This window comes from Cynocephalus volans, chromosome 9 (assembly GCF_027409185.1).
Source record: "Cynocephalus volans isolate mCynVol1 chromosome 9, mCynVol1.pri, whole genome shotgun sequence".
Classification (NCBI taxonomy): domain Eukaryota; kingdom Metazoa; phylum Chordata; class Mammalia; order Dermoptera; family Cynocephalidae; genus Cynocephalus; species Cynocephalus volans.
This window is the reverse complement of record NC_084468.1, coordinates 150,131,665-150,148,439: the sequence shown is the minus strand read 5'-3', so window position 1 is coordinate 150,148,439 and position 16,775 is coordinate 150,131,665. Positions and strand designations below refer to the sequence as shown.

General features: G+C 37.0%; 1 protein-coding gene across 4 annotated transcripts in view; it reads left to right on the top strand.

Annotated features, from left to right (window-relative positions):
* The first annotated feature begins 3,169 nt into the window (after window positions 1-3,169).
* The window catches only part of SPOCK3 (SPARC (osteonectin), cwcv and kazal like domains proteoglycan 3), a 468,485-nt gene continuing 454,879 nt past the window's right edge, over window positions 3,170-16,775 (top strand). For all 4 annotated transcript variants that reach the window (XM_063107913.1, XM_063107912.1, XM_063107911.1 and 1 more), the window contains exon 1: window positions 3,170-3,358. In XM_063107913.1, the coding sequence (XP_062963983.1) occupies window positions 3,170-3,358 (189 nt within the window). The remainder of the gene's footprint in view (window positions 3,359-16,775) is intronic.

Genomic DNA, 16,775 nt, shown 5'->3' with positions numbered 1-16,775 from the left:
AAGCATGATCAGAAACATGAAATCAAGTTCAAGGCCCGCCACTTAGTTTCTGGCACAGTGTCTTACACGAATCACCTTACATACCACACTCTATTCTTTGCTTTTTTAGTTCTCCAATTCCCTAGACTGGCTCTAAATAAAACCAGGAGGAAGTCAGTAGAGTATTCCCCTCTGTACCCCCCCACCTTGACTTGCTAAATTCCTCACTGCTCCTCCCATATCTTACCTCCCACTTGATACTCTTCTCCTATTCTTCCCTGCTGTGTTTTGCTCTCAGCAAGCTTTCAATTAATCCCCATTGAGCGGTTAACTGATAAACAAGGTGTTTCAGTTAAAGTGTGAATCTTCCTAGGATTATTTAAATGTGGAAAGCAGCCTTTTTAAAGACCCAAATATTCAGTTACATAGAGAAGCTAACAGAGAAGCCTTCCCTTTGATTAATAAGATCATAACATCACACTTAGTAGACCTTTACTCTCACTACTTATGTGCCCCATCACTTAGCCTAGACAATGGCGATTGGCTTTGGAAGGAGAGTTTTAAGGAGAGGAGCTGAACCATCCCAGACCAGCACAAGGGCAAAGAAGACAGGTTCACTCTACCTCTTCTGACTTTAGAATTTCAAATGTGCAATTTGCTGGTAAATCCTACTCTACAATCAGATCTGGAGTTTAATGCCCTATCAGAGGCTTTTCTTCCAAGATGCATTGTACTATTATTGCTTGTTCCTCAGCAAATTTCACAACTTTGAGCAGTCTATGTAGAGCTGTATTTTGCAAAGTTGCCAATGGAAGCTGGATACGAAGACATTCTATACACATGTCAGGGTCAGCCATTAAATATATACATTTCTGGGGGTAATAGGTACATAAAAACATATGTGCTTCAATAAATCTAAACGTGATCATTTTAGCCTTAGATGGCAATTACTGCACTAAAATGTATAATGGATGCTGAAGGGGAGGGAGTGTTAGAACATCATTCCTCATCAAATATTTTATAGCAAATACATACATCTTTCTTAGAAGTCAGTTACGAAGGTTAGAAGGTCATTTTTAATTTAAAAATAACTGACTTCTGCCACGCATCCTAGTTTCACCTAAGGCACAATTTCTGTGCTTCCCCCATTAGATTTAAATTAGAAAATAATGAGGTCTTAAAACATGATGAAGTGTCCCTATTGAGTAGAGAAGAAAGTTCAAATTTTGAGGTCGAGAGATAAGGCAGGGGATGTAGGGGCAGAAGGGCCAGGGATCAGGAAGAGGTGATGGTGGAGCATGGACCTCCTACTATTGTCTTTGTAACACAATTTGGTACGCAAGACACGTGGCATGGCCTCCTGTGACTGGGCTGGAATAAATGCCTTTGAAGAATTAGCACACATCCACGTTCTTTAAGTTATCTGACGGATGTTTATATTGATCAGGGCTTCCATAAAATGCAATTGTAGATTCTGTGTTTTTTCTCCCCTTCCTGTTATTCATCAGAGTAGAAATGGGGGAAGTTGGAAAAACTATATTTTTCTGAGTTTAAAAATAGCAGTTTCATTCCTTTCATTTATTTTACATATTATGCATTCATTTTAAAATCCTACATTTAAAATTTAGAAATTAATATTAATCGTTGTGTTTGATTTCTATTTTCACATAATTTGAAAAACATTACACGTGTAATATGAAATTGCTATGGAAAATATGAGTAAAAGATACTATTGCTGTTGTAATAGCTCCCAAAGTTTTGGAAGCTACAAGAAATTTTCAAAGCTCATAGTTTTGAGAGATGTAGTTTTGACTGAAGTATCTAATAATTCAAACAGAGATACATAATGTGATTGCAGTCTTGATTTACATGTAATATCCACTTCACCTAAATCCTCCAAATATATGGGAGAAATTCTCTTCATCAGATTCTCTTTACAGAAAGCTAATTCCTAATTCTCCTCCACTTTATTTAGAATACGTAGAAAAGGCGTGGAAAGCCAAGTATCTTGTCGTAAATGGAGGTTTAGAATGCAAGACCAATGTTAGGGCTTCGAAAACTCTCTTCTTATTTTGTGGGAGGGAGACAGTATGCTTTTAAAGTTTTTGAATCAGATTCTAGGTTCTAAAATATAGTTACCAGGAAGTTTTACAAAGAAAAAAATACATCTTTAGTATGTGGAATATTTAGGCGTACTTAAATGTCCTACCTGGTAATGATTCTCTACCAAAAAAAGAAAAAGAAAAAGAAACTTCAACCTTTCATGAAAGTTTGCTGTCTATCATAATCCAGGAGTTCACAACAAACTTAATTTTTTCTTAAATTGAACAGATCTCTGGAGACCCCATGGACGGTCTTGCTTTGGGGCGGAGCCCAGTGCAGCAGGTGCACAGGATAGAAAGTCCTAGGGGGCCGTTCCTCGGTGATGCATGAAGTTTTCTCCGCAGCTCATTTCCCACGTCTGCCTGCCCACCCTCTGAACTGCAGAACAGAGGCCACTAAAGGAGACGCTGTGCTTCGTGTGAAATAAGCCCGGGAGACCGCGCGCACGCTGGCTCGCGATCGTGAGAACCTCCTCTGGAGCGGAGAGGTTAGAAAGCAGCGGAGGGTTCCTGGGCGAGCAGCCGCCGCATCCTCTGGCTCCAGCCGCGCGCCGCATCCACAGCCACTGCGGCTCGGATCCAGCGAGAGGAAGGTGGGATGGGAGGAGGTGGAAGAGGGAAGAGGAAGGAGGCGGGCGGGAGGGGCTGGATGGCGGGGTGTAGGCGAGAGGTCGCGTCGGGGAGTGGGCTGGGGGGCGCGCGGGGCGCGGGGCGCTGAGTGGACGGCCGGGGACGGCGGCGCGTGCGGCAGCTCGGGAAAGCGGCGAGCTGGCAGAGCAGGCTGCGTTTCAGCAGGAGCTGCGAGCGCGGCGCCGGCTCACGACAAGGTGACGGGCCGGGAAGCGTTCTGTGCCGGCTCGGGCTGCGGCGGCGGGGCTTCCTTCCTTCCCTCCCCTGGGTCTGCGTGCGTGAGTGCCAGGGTTCGGGGTGAAGTCTGCGGGGAGGGGACACCCTGTCGCCGCCTGCCTCCTCCGCCTTCTACCCCGTGGTGGCTGAGGCACGTTGCCCAGGGTCGCCCCTCTCCTCGTGCCCCTTCCTCGACACTGCCTCTCACGCCTCCCCCGCCCCCGTTGTGTCTCTTCTCCCAGATGCTCAAGGTGTCAGCCGTACTGTGTGTGTGTGCAGCCGCTTGGTGCAGTCAGGCTCTCGCAGCCGCGGCGGCGGTGGCTGCAGCCGGGGGGAGGTCGGACGGCGGTCATTTTCTGGATGATCAACAATGGCTCACCACGATCTCCCAGTATGACAAGGAAGTCGGACAGTGGAACAAATTCCGAGACGTAAGTGCCGCGCGTCCCCGTCCGCGGGCACACGCGAGCGCTGCTCCGAGGTTGGGGCAGCGGCGGCCGGGGAGCGGGGGTGGGGGTGGGGAGGGGGCTCAGTTGCCCGAGAAGAGGGGTGTGGGGAGCCCGGCGGCGCGCCGCGGCCAGAGAAGCTCACGGTTCCGCCGCTCCGCTCCCGAGCGCTCGCTAGTGCCCGGAAGCCTCGCCGGGTTCCCACTGCACCCCCCCCCTCCGCTCCTCCCCCTCCCCGGCCCCCTACGGTTTGCAAAGTGCTGGCTCTACCCTCTCAACTTTCCAATGGTGTTTCTGGCACCGGTGAACAGCAGATGTGCCTTTGCGATGTCTCGCTGCTAAAGTAACTAGGATCGATCCCGTTACTAATGGCCCATTAAGAAATTTGAGGGAGGAGGTAGGAAGATGTGAGAGTTACAAATGCCGGCTTTCCAAGGGTGGGAGATTGTTTGGCAGCACCAGCAGGCACACGTTGAACTGCTCCTGATTACTTAAATTGCCGACCATCAGATTTGTGCTTCTATATTAACCGTAACTTAGAACGTGTTTGCATTGTATTTGATTACATTTTGCTCCAAAATGAATGCCTGTCTTAAAATCTGCAGGCTGGGGGTTAGGGGTGGAAGGGACGCCTGCAGGTGACAGCGATGAAAGAGTTAAAACTGTAGACTCCCCTGAGGAGTTTCCTCAAGGGTTATTCAACGGAGCCAGGATTAGAGACTTGGAGCCAGTGGCCAGGACACGCTAGTCATTTTTCCCCTATCCGATCTGAGTGGAGTCCAGTAGTAGCTGCCGGAGTCCAGAGCGCGCTTCATCTCAGCGCACACTCCCTGGTTGTCCCAGGCCAGCCCACCTTTTAAAGCCCAGAAGGCCTGAAAAGGAGAAGAGTGATTCACAGACACATTGCCAACCCTTGCTGTGACATCTGAGAGAATTTCTTGTGGAGTCCACGTGCAGTACACTTGTGGAAGTGAGCTAACTTCGTTCATCAGCTCATATTCTATCACCATTTGGGAAAATAAATGGGAGTTGAGGCTGGTTTTCACCCTGGCCCCTCTGTCCCCTCCTCCCACCACCCCTGCATGAAGTAACTGACAAGACAAACCTGTTAGGATTTCCTGAAGAAACGCTAATTTTTACTTTAAAATTTGGTGTAGCTAGTTGATACTGACATGGGTACATGGATGAAAAATATTAATGATAATACTTAGTGGGGACTTTGTCTTACATACTTTATGAACAAAGCTTAAACATAATTTTATTACTAAATGAATGCTCTTATAAAAAGCCAACCCCTTGCACGTTTGCTTTAAGTTTATATTAATACTGAATACAATTAAAAAAATAATCAAGTGAATAAGACATTTCTAAACTTGGAGAGAATTTCTGTTTATCACGCCCTCATTTGGAAAAAATATCGAACATTTCGTCAGTATTAGAGCAATGCTTCACTTTATGACGTTTCATGACTTAAGGGCTACTTTAAAATCTTTCAAAAATGAATTTTAAGATTTCTTCTCCGAAATGTATTTTAAATCTTAAATATCTTAGTATTCTCTGACTTTATTCAAATTACTTTATTGAATTATTAAGAGACTGATCAGTCTACACTTGGACAGTTTGTGAATGTGTTTGATTTAAGCTACTGAGACAAGCTGAGCTGCCTCCAATAGAACTAAATATTGTCGAATTCATGCAGCCAATTTCTATAGAGACACAGTAGACTATGTTATTGCTATAGTAATTTTACTTATTCTTATGTGATCTCAGTGGAAAAGTCCATCAAAATTGTATGTAATTTTAAATAAAGGATTTACTGAGATATTTTAAGCAAATATCTGTTTTGAAGTACATGCGATATATGAAAAATGTAGTGATTTATTTGAAAAACTTATGTCAGGTTTTAGCATTAACATTTTAGTAAGACAATTACATTTTTGTAAAGATGACTTCTGGAGGACATGGAGGAAGATAGGTGCTGTATTTTTTTTTCCCCTTTACACCCCTGTTGCTGATTATGAACATGATAAAATGTGTGCGGACAGTGTGGCTTCTCAAATAGTAACTCAGAATGCATTATATAGAATACTTACTTCGACCAACCACCTCACTGTTATTTACATATTTTTTTTTCTTTTTGGGAAATCATTGCTTAATATTTTTTTCCTGTATCTTTCCTAATGTTTATTTTTCAGTTCATGTTCAGCCGTAAGCTCATATTTATAAGGTGTTGCTTTAAATAAGACTGTGTTGCATGAATCTACCTTTAAGCCTTCTTCATGAGCATTGATATCTTAAATAATGGATTTCCCTACTCAGTTTATATGAAGGCAAAGAAAGAAGGGAGGCTGAACCTCTTCTTTCAGAAACAATTGAACTGAAGTACTTTAGTGCTTTTCTTCCATAAAAATATAATTAATCTCACTTAGGAAAAAAGCTTTAGGATGCCTCACATAATTATTACTAGAATTAATTCTTATGTTCCTTCTTGTGAGTGACTGTTTTACACAACCTACATTATTTTACAAGTAACTCCTTAATGAATGTTTGAACTGTGCCTTATTTTGAATTATATTTGAAAACTCTCTTGAGTAATATTTAAAAATACAATTCATTATATTTTGATTGAATGATTTTATTTTTAATTTTTTATGTTTTTCAAATACTTTTTTTATTGTAGCATAATTTATTATACATATTTTTGGTGTGCAATGTTGACTACCATCACCTGTGTACATCTTGTATTGATCAGATCTATATTATTAGCATGTATATTATTGCAAATTATAATTATTCTTTGGGTCCTTTACCCAGCCTCTCCCCATCCCCCTCTCCCTCCTAACTCTAGTAACCATAGATTTGTTCTCTCCTTCTGAAAGATCAGTGTGTTATTGAGTAAATGTTACTTTTCATATATATTAGTATGTAGTATAAATATGTACATATATTTTATTTGTAATAAAGTTTTAGGAATAAGGAAGATGGAAGTGTTATGTAGTGAAGTGAAAGTGAACGAATGTAGGAGATACTGTCATAGATGGCACATTTTCTGTTTCCTCGATATAAACCACAGAGAAATAATAAAGCCAAAAACAAGTTTACGATGAATATGAATTAACTAGAAGAAACTTCAAATAATTTTGATCGCTCTATACTAACAATGTTCATTGAATACAGTTTTATTACTTTTTTCGCTCTTCAAAGTATACAAAATGTAATTTAATGGACATAAAGAACTTTTATCATCTTGAAAATTGGTACTATATTTTGTTATTAGCATAAAAATTTTAGTAGAGATTTTAATCCCTATTTGTTAGGAAAAAAGAAAAGTTTAGCTTAATCTAAATATATAGAGAAGTCAACACATTTAAAGACAAGTATAAAAGATAGAAGCCGCACGTTACATTTGGGGCCTAATTATATGATTTTAAAATAAAACAGATAAGAAAAACCTCTAAAGAATGAGATGTGTCTAATAGATGCAGTGGTCGCATGCTGTTTTCTGATTTTCTTTAGCATTGTTGGGTGGTAATAAAATCAAGAACACAGGATTCCTCCCTGAGAGGATTGTGGAGAACCACTGCCTTCCCCAAGAGCAGGAGTAAAGGACTCCCTCACCCCGTTCTTGTGTATACAGTGTGTATATTAGGAGAACTGGAAATCAGGATCATTATGAGGAAATGGAATCATTAACTCAAATGACTTATATACTGCATATTCCGAACATTTACATTTTAAAATTTCAATTAAACTATACCCTTTGTTATGTGATAAATGAGTACAGAATTTGGAAATTAGTGAATTAGTTGGTAATGCATGATGTAATACCATCATCAACCTTATATATTATTGATTTCACTGAAGTACGTGTAGTAATTAAAAGTGACAGAAAAGATAAAATATGAGAAGCCCTCAAATACCATATGTTGGAAGCAACATAATAAAAAATAGCAAAAGGAGTAATGACGGCCATGCTAATTTTCAATAAATCATTTCCTAAAATCAAGACTGTGCCCTTAAATTAAAATTCAAATAGTTCAAGATTAGATTTCCTTTTTAATAAAAATATCTGGGGCTCATTTTAAACTTTGTTTTAAGAAATGGTTACTGTTAGTGTTGCAAAAACCACAATCAACTTCAGGTTACATTTATTCCTTAAGTGATTTTTAATACCATTTAGATATACTGAAAACAACAGCAAAGTCCCACAATTTAACTTTAAATTTTAACCTGAATATAAGCTAAAGAACATGTAAAATATTGTGAAAATGTAAAATACAGGTTGAAGTGTCTCAGAGGCACTCAAGTTATAAGTTGACTTTAAAAAAATACCTGATTTGGGGATACTGAATAGTAAATAAACCTTTCTTAACTTTTAATTTCTTTTTGTTTCCCTTTTCTGTCTGTGTTGAGGTTTTTGAATGTACAGATTATTTAAGAGATAATGGTTGATGGTGAGGGATATTTCCTGGCACTTAGTGGACTACAAAGGAATAGAGGCCCCGAGAGTCTATCAACTTTTACTGCTATTAGAAAGTAAATAAAACAATTGGTTTGCATGCCTACTTAATGTACTCTATTGCTTTATAAGGCACTAAAATTCAAACGATGAGAATCTTCAGAGAACAATCTCTCAGTACTTTTTTAGGTTTGTGATGCACACTGGTTGTATTTCCTGAGCAGCAAGCATAACCTTAGCACTGAGGGCTCTTAGTCTGTGGTACCTTAATAGTTGGCAGCAGAGATTTACTATTTTACTTTTCAACAATATGTATCAAAAATAGAATTGAACGATTATTAATCAGAATAAGGTTGATAAAGTAAATTACTATTCTCTCTGTTCAGGAACACCTTCTCAATAATGCATATATAACTCTCATGAAAATGTACATGTGTTTCTCATTATGAAACAATATTTGTAACTGGGTAATCGTTACCTGTATTTTATCATCATTGAGAACACAGGCTTTCCTTGAGAATTCTTCACAGCTGATTCATTACATTATCATGAGTGTTTTTCTCTCTTTCTTTTGCTTTTTTTCATGATTATGGGCATTGTGTTTAGTCCTTAAAAGCCTTTATGTATAGGGCACATATTTGCAGGTCAGAGCTGGTGAAGACTATAGAATGTAGTAGTATTTATATCAGACTATTATTCATATTGTTTAAATAGTGAGGAGATTTAATCAACAGAAAGGCAACTGGTTTGTTAAGAGAAGCAGTAGGCAGTCTTTGACAGTTTTGGGGCCAAGAGTAACTACAGCAGCAAAGCACTGCCCGCTTGCACCATCCTGACTCCTGTCCTTGTCATCTGGGTCCTAGTTAAGCCATGGTTGTGGTACAACCTCCACATCCTTATTTCTTAACCCTGCCACTGCCACTGCTACTGTGCTCACTAGTCAGAATTTATGAGTGGTCTGTCAGGCATCACTTGATGAAGCAAGGCAGGTCAGATATTTTCCACTGATCTGCTAAGTTTCTGGAGAGGGAATCTCAGGTACAACTGGCATTACTTTGCCAGACTCCATCAGGAAATATGAGATGATTACAAAATTTATTTAATTTTCCATGGGTTCATTCTAAGAGAAATTATAGAGAAGTAGACAATACTTTTAGGTCTCTAGCTCTCATAACTTCTAGTGAGGTATTAGAAAAAATATATAACTAAATGGATTGGGAAATAAATTATTCTGTGTATGTTATACATGTTTATATGTATGCACATATATATGTACTATATAACATATACTTTATATGTGTATCATCAAACAGACGAAATAATCTGAAAAATCAAGGCAATTATAAATTATACTGTAGGCTTTATATGCTATCGATATTATATAGATATGCATATTATACATATTATACATAGTATGTTAAGTAGAAAGCCAACACTCCACCTCCTATAATGGTAAGACAAGTTTTTTTGTTTTCATTTTTTTCCTGGTTAGATTTTATGCATCTCACAACTTGAGAAGATGATCTCATTTGCTGTTACACGTGTGGCCACAGTGTGCTTTCCTCATTTTTATAGGAAGTCAGCTTGTTTGAGATTATACACTTAAACGTTTTAGCTAGATAGTACAAAAGGAACATCGTGTACTGCTATAAAACATTTATTTTTCTACTTTTACAGTAAGACTACTGAGTTGGCTTTTAGATCTCATGATTCTGACTCAGAGTGACATTTTATGTTCTTATACAACTTTAGTTTTCATGATTTCATCATCTGGGTCAGAATTTTATTTTATTTTATGTATTTTTTAAGGCTGATCTTTGAATCCTCTGTACAGAACATCCAGCTTCTCTAAGCTCCTGGAATATTGACATGTCTTTCCCACTTATGGAACCCCTTTTGTCTTTTCTGCTCTTTCTACTTCTCCTGGTTTATAGATTTGAATACTCGATTAGAGTGTGAAGTCCTTACAACTATTGGTTATATCCTCTCTCCCCTGAAAATCCTACAGTTCATCTACTGTTAGCACAATAACTGGCTCAGAGTTAGCATCACAAAATATTTACTAAGTGAGACTATTTACTAAGTGTAACATTCTATTCAATGTGCACTGACAACTCTAAGTAAAGGCTTTTATTTTGTTTTATTTATTTTATTTTGTTTTTTATTTTAACTTCTCAATATACATTCTAGTTGATTTTCGTGTCCCTTTACCTGTTCCTCTTTCCCCCTTCCTTCTCTTCTCTTCCCCCACTACACCATATCTGTTCACTTGTCTTAATAAGTTCAAGCAATTATTGTGATTGTTGTGTCTTCTTCCCACCCACCCTTTATTTGTTTGTATATTTATTTATTTTTAGCTACCACAAATAAGTGAGAACATGTGGTATTTCTTTCTGTGCCTGACTTGTTTCACTTAATATAATTTTCTCTAAGTCCATCCATGTTGTTGCAAATGATAGTATTTCTGTCTTCTTTATAGCAGGGTAGTATTCCATGGTGCAGATATACCACAGTTTCCTTATCCACTCATCTGCTGATGGACATTTGGCTGGTTCCAACTCTTGGCTATTGTAAATAGTGCTGCAATAAACATGGGATTACAGATATCCCTTTGGCATGATGATTTCCATTCCTCTGGGTATATTCCCAGCAGTGGAATAGCTGGGTCACATGGTAGATCTGTGGGTAATTGTTTGAGGAAACTCCATCCCATTTTCCAAAAAAGCTGCACCATTTTGCAGACCCACCAACGGTTTATGAGAGCTCCTTTTTCTCCACATCCTCACCAGCATTTATCATCCTCAGTCTTTTGGATATTAGGCACCCTAGCTGGAGTGATATACCAGAAATGCAAAGTGGTTTTGATTTGCGTTTCCTGAATGCTGAGTAATGTTGAGCAATTTTTCATGTTTCTGTTGGCCATTCATATATCTTCCTTTGAGAAATGCCTATTCAGCTCCTTTGTCCATTTTTTAATTGGGTTATTTGTTTTCTTACTGTAGAGTTGTTTGAGTTCCTGTATATTCTGAACATTAATATTTTGTCAGATGTATATTTTGCAAATATTTTCTCCCACTCTGTTGGTTGTCTTTTCACTTGGACTGGAAGAATTAACATTGTGAAAATGTCCATATTACCCAAAGTGATCTACAGATTCAATGCGATCCCCATCAAAATTCCAATGGCATTTTCTCAGGAATGGAAAAAAAACTATCCAGACATTTATAAGGAATAACAAAAGACCGTGCATAGCCAAAGCAATCCTGAGCAAAATAAATAAGTCTGGAGGCATAATACTACCTGACTTTGAAGTATACTACAAAGCTATAATAACCAAAGCAGTGTGGTACTGGTGTAAAAACAGACATATGGATCAACAGAACAGAATAGAGAACCCAGAAATCAACCCATACACCTTTAGCCATCTGATCTTTGACAGAAGCACCAAGTCTACACACTGGGGGAGAGACTGCCTCTTCAGCAAATGGTGCTGGGAAAACTGGATATTCATATGTAGGAGGATGAAACTAGACCCATACCTCTCACCATATACCAAAATCAACTCAAAATGGATTAAAGAATTAACTATATGTCCTGAAACAATAAAACTCCTTAAAGAAAACATAGGAGAGACAGTCCAGGAAGTAGGAGTGGGTACAGACTTTATGAATATGACCCCCAAAGCACAGGCAACCAAAGGAAAAACAAACAGATGGCATTATATCAAACTAAAAAGCTTCTGCACAGCAAAAGAAACAGGCAACAGAGTGATAAGTAAAGGCTTTCAGAACTATGTTGTCTTTTAATGATGACCAGTTCCATTTCTGACTATCTCAAGCATAGTTTTGTAATTTAAATAAAATTTAATTTTTGTAAGATTTAAGTTTTAATTGCTATGCTCCAACTGTCGGGTTCAACTTTAGAGTGGTCAACAGTAGATGGTGATAATATGCATTTTGGTGCTCCCTCTGCCGATTCACCTGATCTTTTTTCTGTAGTTTTTCTTTAAGCACAATATTTTGTTGCTCTAAAGTCTTTAAATATTTTTGCTGCCTAGTAAGTAATATCAAACATCAATATTTTCACTCTCTCCTTCAATTAATGTGCTTCAATTTATGGTTGTGTGGATGAATCCACATGTTTTGTACACAGTCCAGGTTTATTTTTTTTCATTCCTGTCTCACTTATAATTGTCCTTGTACTAGTTAGAGATAGGTTAAGTTCCTGTAAAAAGGATATCCTGAATCAGAGCACTTCAGTCAAGTTAGAATTTTATTTCCCAACCACATAACCATCAAGAAGTGGCTGTCCAGGCCTGGGTATTCAGGGTTACTCTTTCTGTCAAGCGGGGTTCTCAATAAATGGCCATTTCTATCCAACAGGAAGGTTTAAGACAAAGTCTGAGATAAGCAGCTTGTCCTAGAATTGACCTGAAATTGATGACACATGACTTCTATTTGTATTCCACTAGCCTGAACTTAGTTACTTGGGTACACCTAGCTACAAGGGAGACAGGGAGATTTTACCTTTAACAGGGAATAATTAATACTAAAAGAAAGAAGGCAATACCTGATACTGGGAAAAACATTGGTAACTACTATATCTGACAGATCATGCTCTTTGAATCACCTAAAGTTCTCTTGAAAATATTCTCAGTCTCCACCTCTGTGCTCACTATCAGAAATTCTCACTGCCTGTGAGTGTTTTGCCTTGCCTTCAATCTTTCCCTCCCTGATTCCATATTATCCCTGTATTCTCTTAGCCATGAGGGACAGGCTAAGTACTGCTCGCCAGGGTAGAACTAGAACACCTGGTTCCTAAGGTTCTGGTTGTAGGAGTTTAGGGGCAAGTAGTAGGGTGCTAATTTCTAAGAGGAAATATTGAAGGTCAGACCAAAGGAGAGTATCCAACAGATCAGCACATTAAGGAGAGCCTGCATCTGTTGACCAATCTTGTTTTTCTTCAGCAAAACCATTTAGCATATATTCTATGAAAATTTCTTAAGCTATAGATATTTGGTCATAGGTATGGAATGCTCATTTGTGAGGCATTAATGGTGATTGATGGGGAGGAATTAGAATTTACTTCTCACACCCCTATGCTGAAGGACAGGAAACGCTCTTGTAGCCAAGCTTGTATTTTCTCTGACACAGAAAAAAGGAAAGTACTATTAATGCAAAGTACCTTCTGCTGGAATAATACTAGAAATGATGCCATTGCTGGGTTCATGCAGCTCTTCGTCTTGGAAGCAAAGAAAGCAAACTTTTTAGCACTAGTATCTCTGGGATGGTTATGAAATAGTAACTGAAGCAAGTCAGATTTGTCAGACCTGCCATGAAGCCTTCACACTTTCGATTTTGTTTCTTGACATCAGAGACTGTTGACAGCTAGAACACCCGAGCTCCTTGCCTGCATCATGAGCGGAGATGGCGAACTGCATTGTCTATTAGGTTGTTTTGGGTTGTTTTTTTTTTGAGAGAGAGATCCTTGATTCCTTCCTTCTTCATACTTGCCAGATAAAAACTTTAGTATTTATTCATCTTGCTTTATTTACATTAATTGTACAATATTACAAGTGGTGATTATATGATTTTTGCTTAATATTTTTTTCACGCTTAGTAATATAGTGTACAAATATATGAGGTAAAAAGTTAGGTAAAAAGTGTTTATAAAATAATTTTGCCATTGCAGTCATATAATTTTTTCCAAAGGATTGATGCTTTCCTCTGTAAGTCATCTGGCCTTCAATTTCCTGCTCACAAGCTGTTCCCTTTATCAAGGAAATAATGGCCCCAACCAGATATGCTGTTGTCCACTTCTGAACACGTATAGGAGATTTTTCTATTCAAAATCAAAGACAAAGGCCTAATGCAAATTTTTATTTTTTCTTTCAGAAATAGCACCATTCAATGGTTTTAAGAGTTGATGATGTTTAATAAATAATACTAATAAACTTCAGAATTTGTGTGAGGTATACTCCTTCCTATTTTATATGTAGCTTGTGTTCTTTGAATACTTTAAACCCATGTTATCATTCTAGTTGTAAAATAGGGATAACTAAATAAAATTTAGTATTCTGTTTTCATAGCTGTTTTGCTAGAAAAATGTTATTAATTATTTTAATTTTACTATTTTAATATGGAAAAGAAAGTTTAAGTACCTTGTTATTGCAACAGTTTGTAATTATATTAATTTGTCAGGTTTTTACATTATTAGTTTGGTTTACTATTAATATACTTTAGAAAAGGAACTTAAATATAGTATGAATGTTTTGTACAGATGATTACATAGCAAGTGGCATATACTCATATGTGCATTGCTTCTTTTCCATAGCATTCTTTTAAGTTCTTTATATGAATTTAGGAATTAAATGTATACTCACATGCCTGTTTTCAGATAGCTGTTACAGTATTTCATCAATAAAATAATACCACATCTTTATGTTTTATGAATACACAAGGTAAAATAAACTGTATTTTAACTTTTCCAGATTACTTTTTATAATAGATATCCTCTACTGTTTTTTAAATTTTATTCCCTGAAAACTCCAGCCAACTGTGGTAATTATGTTGAAATAAAATACTTATCTTTAATTGCATCATAAAATGTATATAATAATCCAGGTGCAAAAAATTATAAAAATGAAAAAAAATAGTAGCAAGGTTATAGGCTCAGAATTTGTAAAGTAAATAAAATTTTATTGGACACTTTAATTGCAAACAATTAGAACAGTTTGATTTAATTAATGGCTGTTACTCTAAAAATAATTTTTAAAATATGATGAATGCATAAGTTTTTTGCATTTTATGTATAATCCGGTACTAAAAGTTTGACTTACTATAGCTAGAGAAGGTGATGATTAGTAAGAATGTAATCATTCAAGCTATCAAATGAGGCAAGTATTTAAAATATAATAATAAAATCCTAAAGTAATAAAAAGCTCTGTTTAGAAATTGGTAATAATATAATAATAATAACGAGCGATTTTATAGAGCATATGACATGCTAACAGTATCATAAGTTTTTAATGTATTAATTAGTAATATCCCTGTAGGGATGTACAATTACTATCCCATTTTGTAGGTGAGGAAACTAAGGCTGGAGGTCACCTGGTGAGTAAGCATCAGGGCTATCTCCAGTACTGGCGTTGTGGCTCCAGAGTCCGTGTCCTTAAACACAGGGAGGCTAATGCTCCTTAGTGTATGTGTATATGTATACACACACACACACACACACACACACACACACACACACACACACACACACACACACACAATTGTTAATTGTGGTAAAAACACATAACATAAAATTTACCATATTAATCATTTTTAAGAGTATAGTTAAGTAGTGGTAAGTAGATTTATATTGTTGTGCAACCAATCCCCAGAGCTTTTTTAACTTACGAAACAGAAACTCTATACCCATTAAATCATTCCCCATTTCTTCCTGCTTCCAACACCTGGCAACCACCATTTTATTTTCTGTTTCTATAAATTTGACTACTTTAAATATCTCATATAACTGGAATCATACATTATTAGTCTTTTTGTGACTGGCTTGTTTCACTTAGCATATTGTAGTATGTGACAGAATTTCTACCTTTTTAAGACTAAATAATATTCTATTGTATGTATATTCCACATTTTTTTTTATCCATTCATAAGTTGACAGACAATTGGGTTGCTTCTACCTCTTGGCTATTGTGAATAATGCTGCTATGAATATGGGCGTGCAAATATCTCTTCAAGATCCTGCTTTCAGTTTTGTGGCTATATACCCAGAGTGGGATTGCTGGATCATATGGTAATTCTATTTTTAATTTTTTTTAGAAACTTTCTTACTGTTTTCTATAGTGGCTGCATCATTTTACATTCCCACCAACAGTGAACAAGGGTTCCAATCTCTCTACAACCTCACCAAGATTTGTTATATCCTTTTTTTTTTTTTTTGGTAGTAGCCATCCTAATGTACTTCATTGTGGTTTTAACCTGTATTTCCCTAATGATTACTAATGTTGACCATCTTTTCATATGCTTGTTGGCCATTTGTCTATCATCTCTAGAGAAATGTCTATTCAAGTCCATTGCCCGTTTTTTGCTGGGTTGTTTCTGTTTTTCTAGTAAAATCTTTTAACAATTTAAAATGTAAACATTATTAATTGCCTTTTAAAAATTAAGAAACCAAGTTTCAACAAACTTAATCAACCTGCTCAAGATTAATGAGATTTGAACCTGCTCTCTAACAATTGTGTTTGTTTTCTTATTGATTAAAAGTTCACCACTTAAAATAGGTCATTATATACAACTCAAATTAGTTTTCTATCTTTTGAAGTGTTATGTTTGGAACTTTTTAATGGTCATATGGAATATCTGTATTTTCTTATCTGCTAGAGCAAGTAATTGACAAAGACTTGAAATTTTTATTAGAATACACTGAATTTTATACAGAATCACAATGACATTACTATAATTTTATCAGTTTATCTTGATACTACAATAGAAGACTTCTAGTTGCCTGTCCTCATTAGTCTCATAAAAGCCAGAGTTGCATGTCACATTCTGTTCAAAGAATAATGTTTAGCCCTACACGGCTACTATACCTGGCAGCATATCACAGATATTTTTATTAGTGAGTTTTTTTTGGTATCACAGTGCATTTCTGAATATCTTAGGTGGGCAGGAATGGCTGTTAAAAAGAATATTAATATGTTCTTACCAGAGTGGTTGTTTGGCTTATAAACATAAAATCTCTGGAAACTGTTATCACTGTGCCTAACTTCCAGTTACTATTTATTATGGATCTTTTTTTTCCTGGCAAGTCTTTGATTTCTTCCCCTCATTTTCAAAGTACGTAAAAGTGCAAAAGGAAAAGGAATTATTTGCTTCAATTAAATACTAGGAATTCACAAATTACTGTCATATGTAATCAATGAATACACATGTA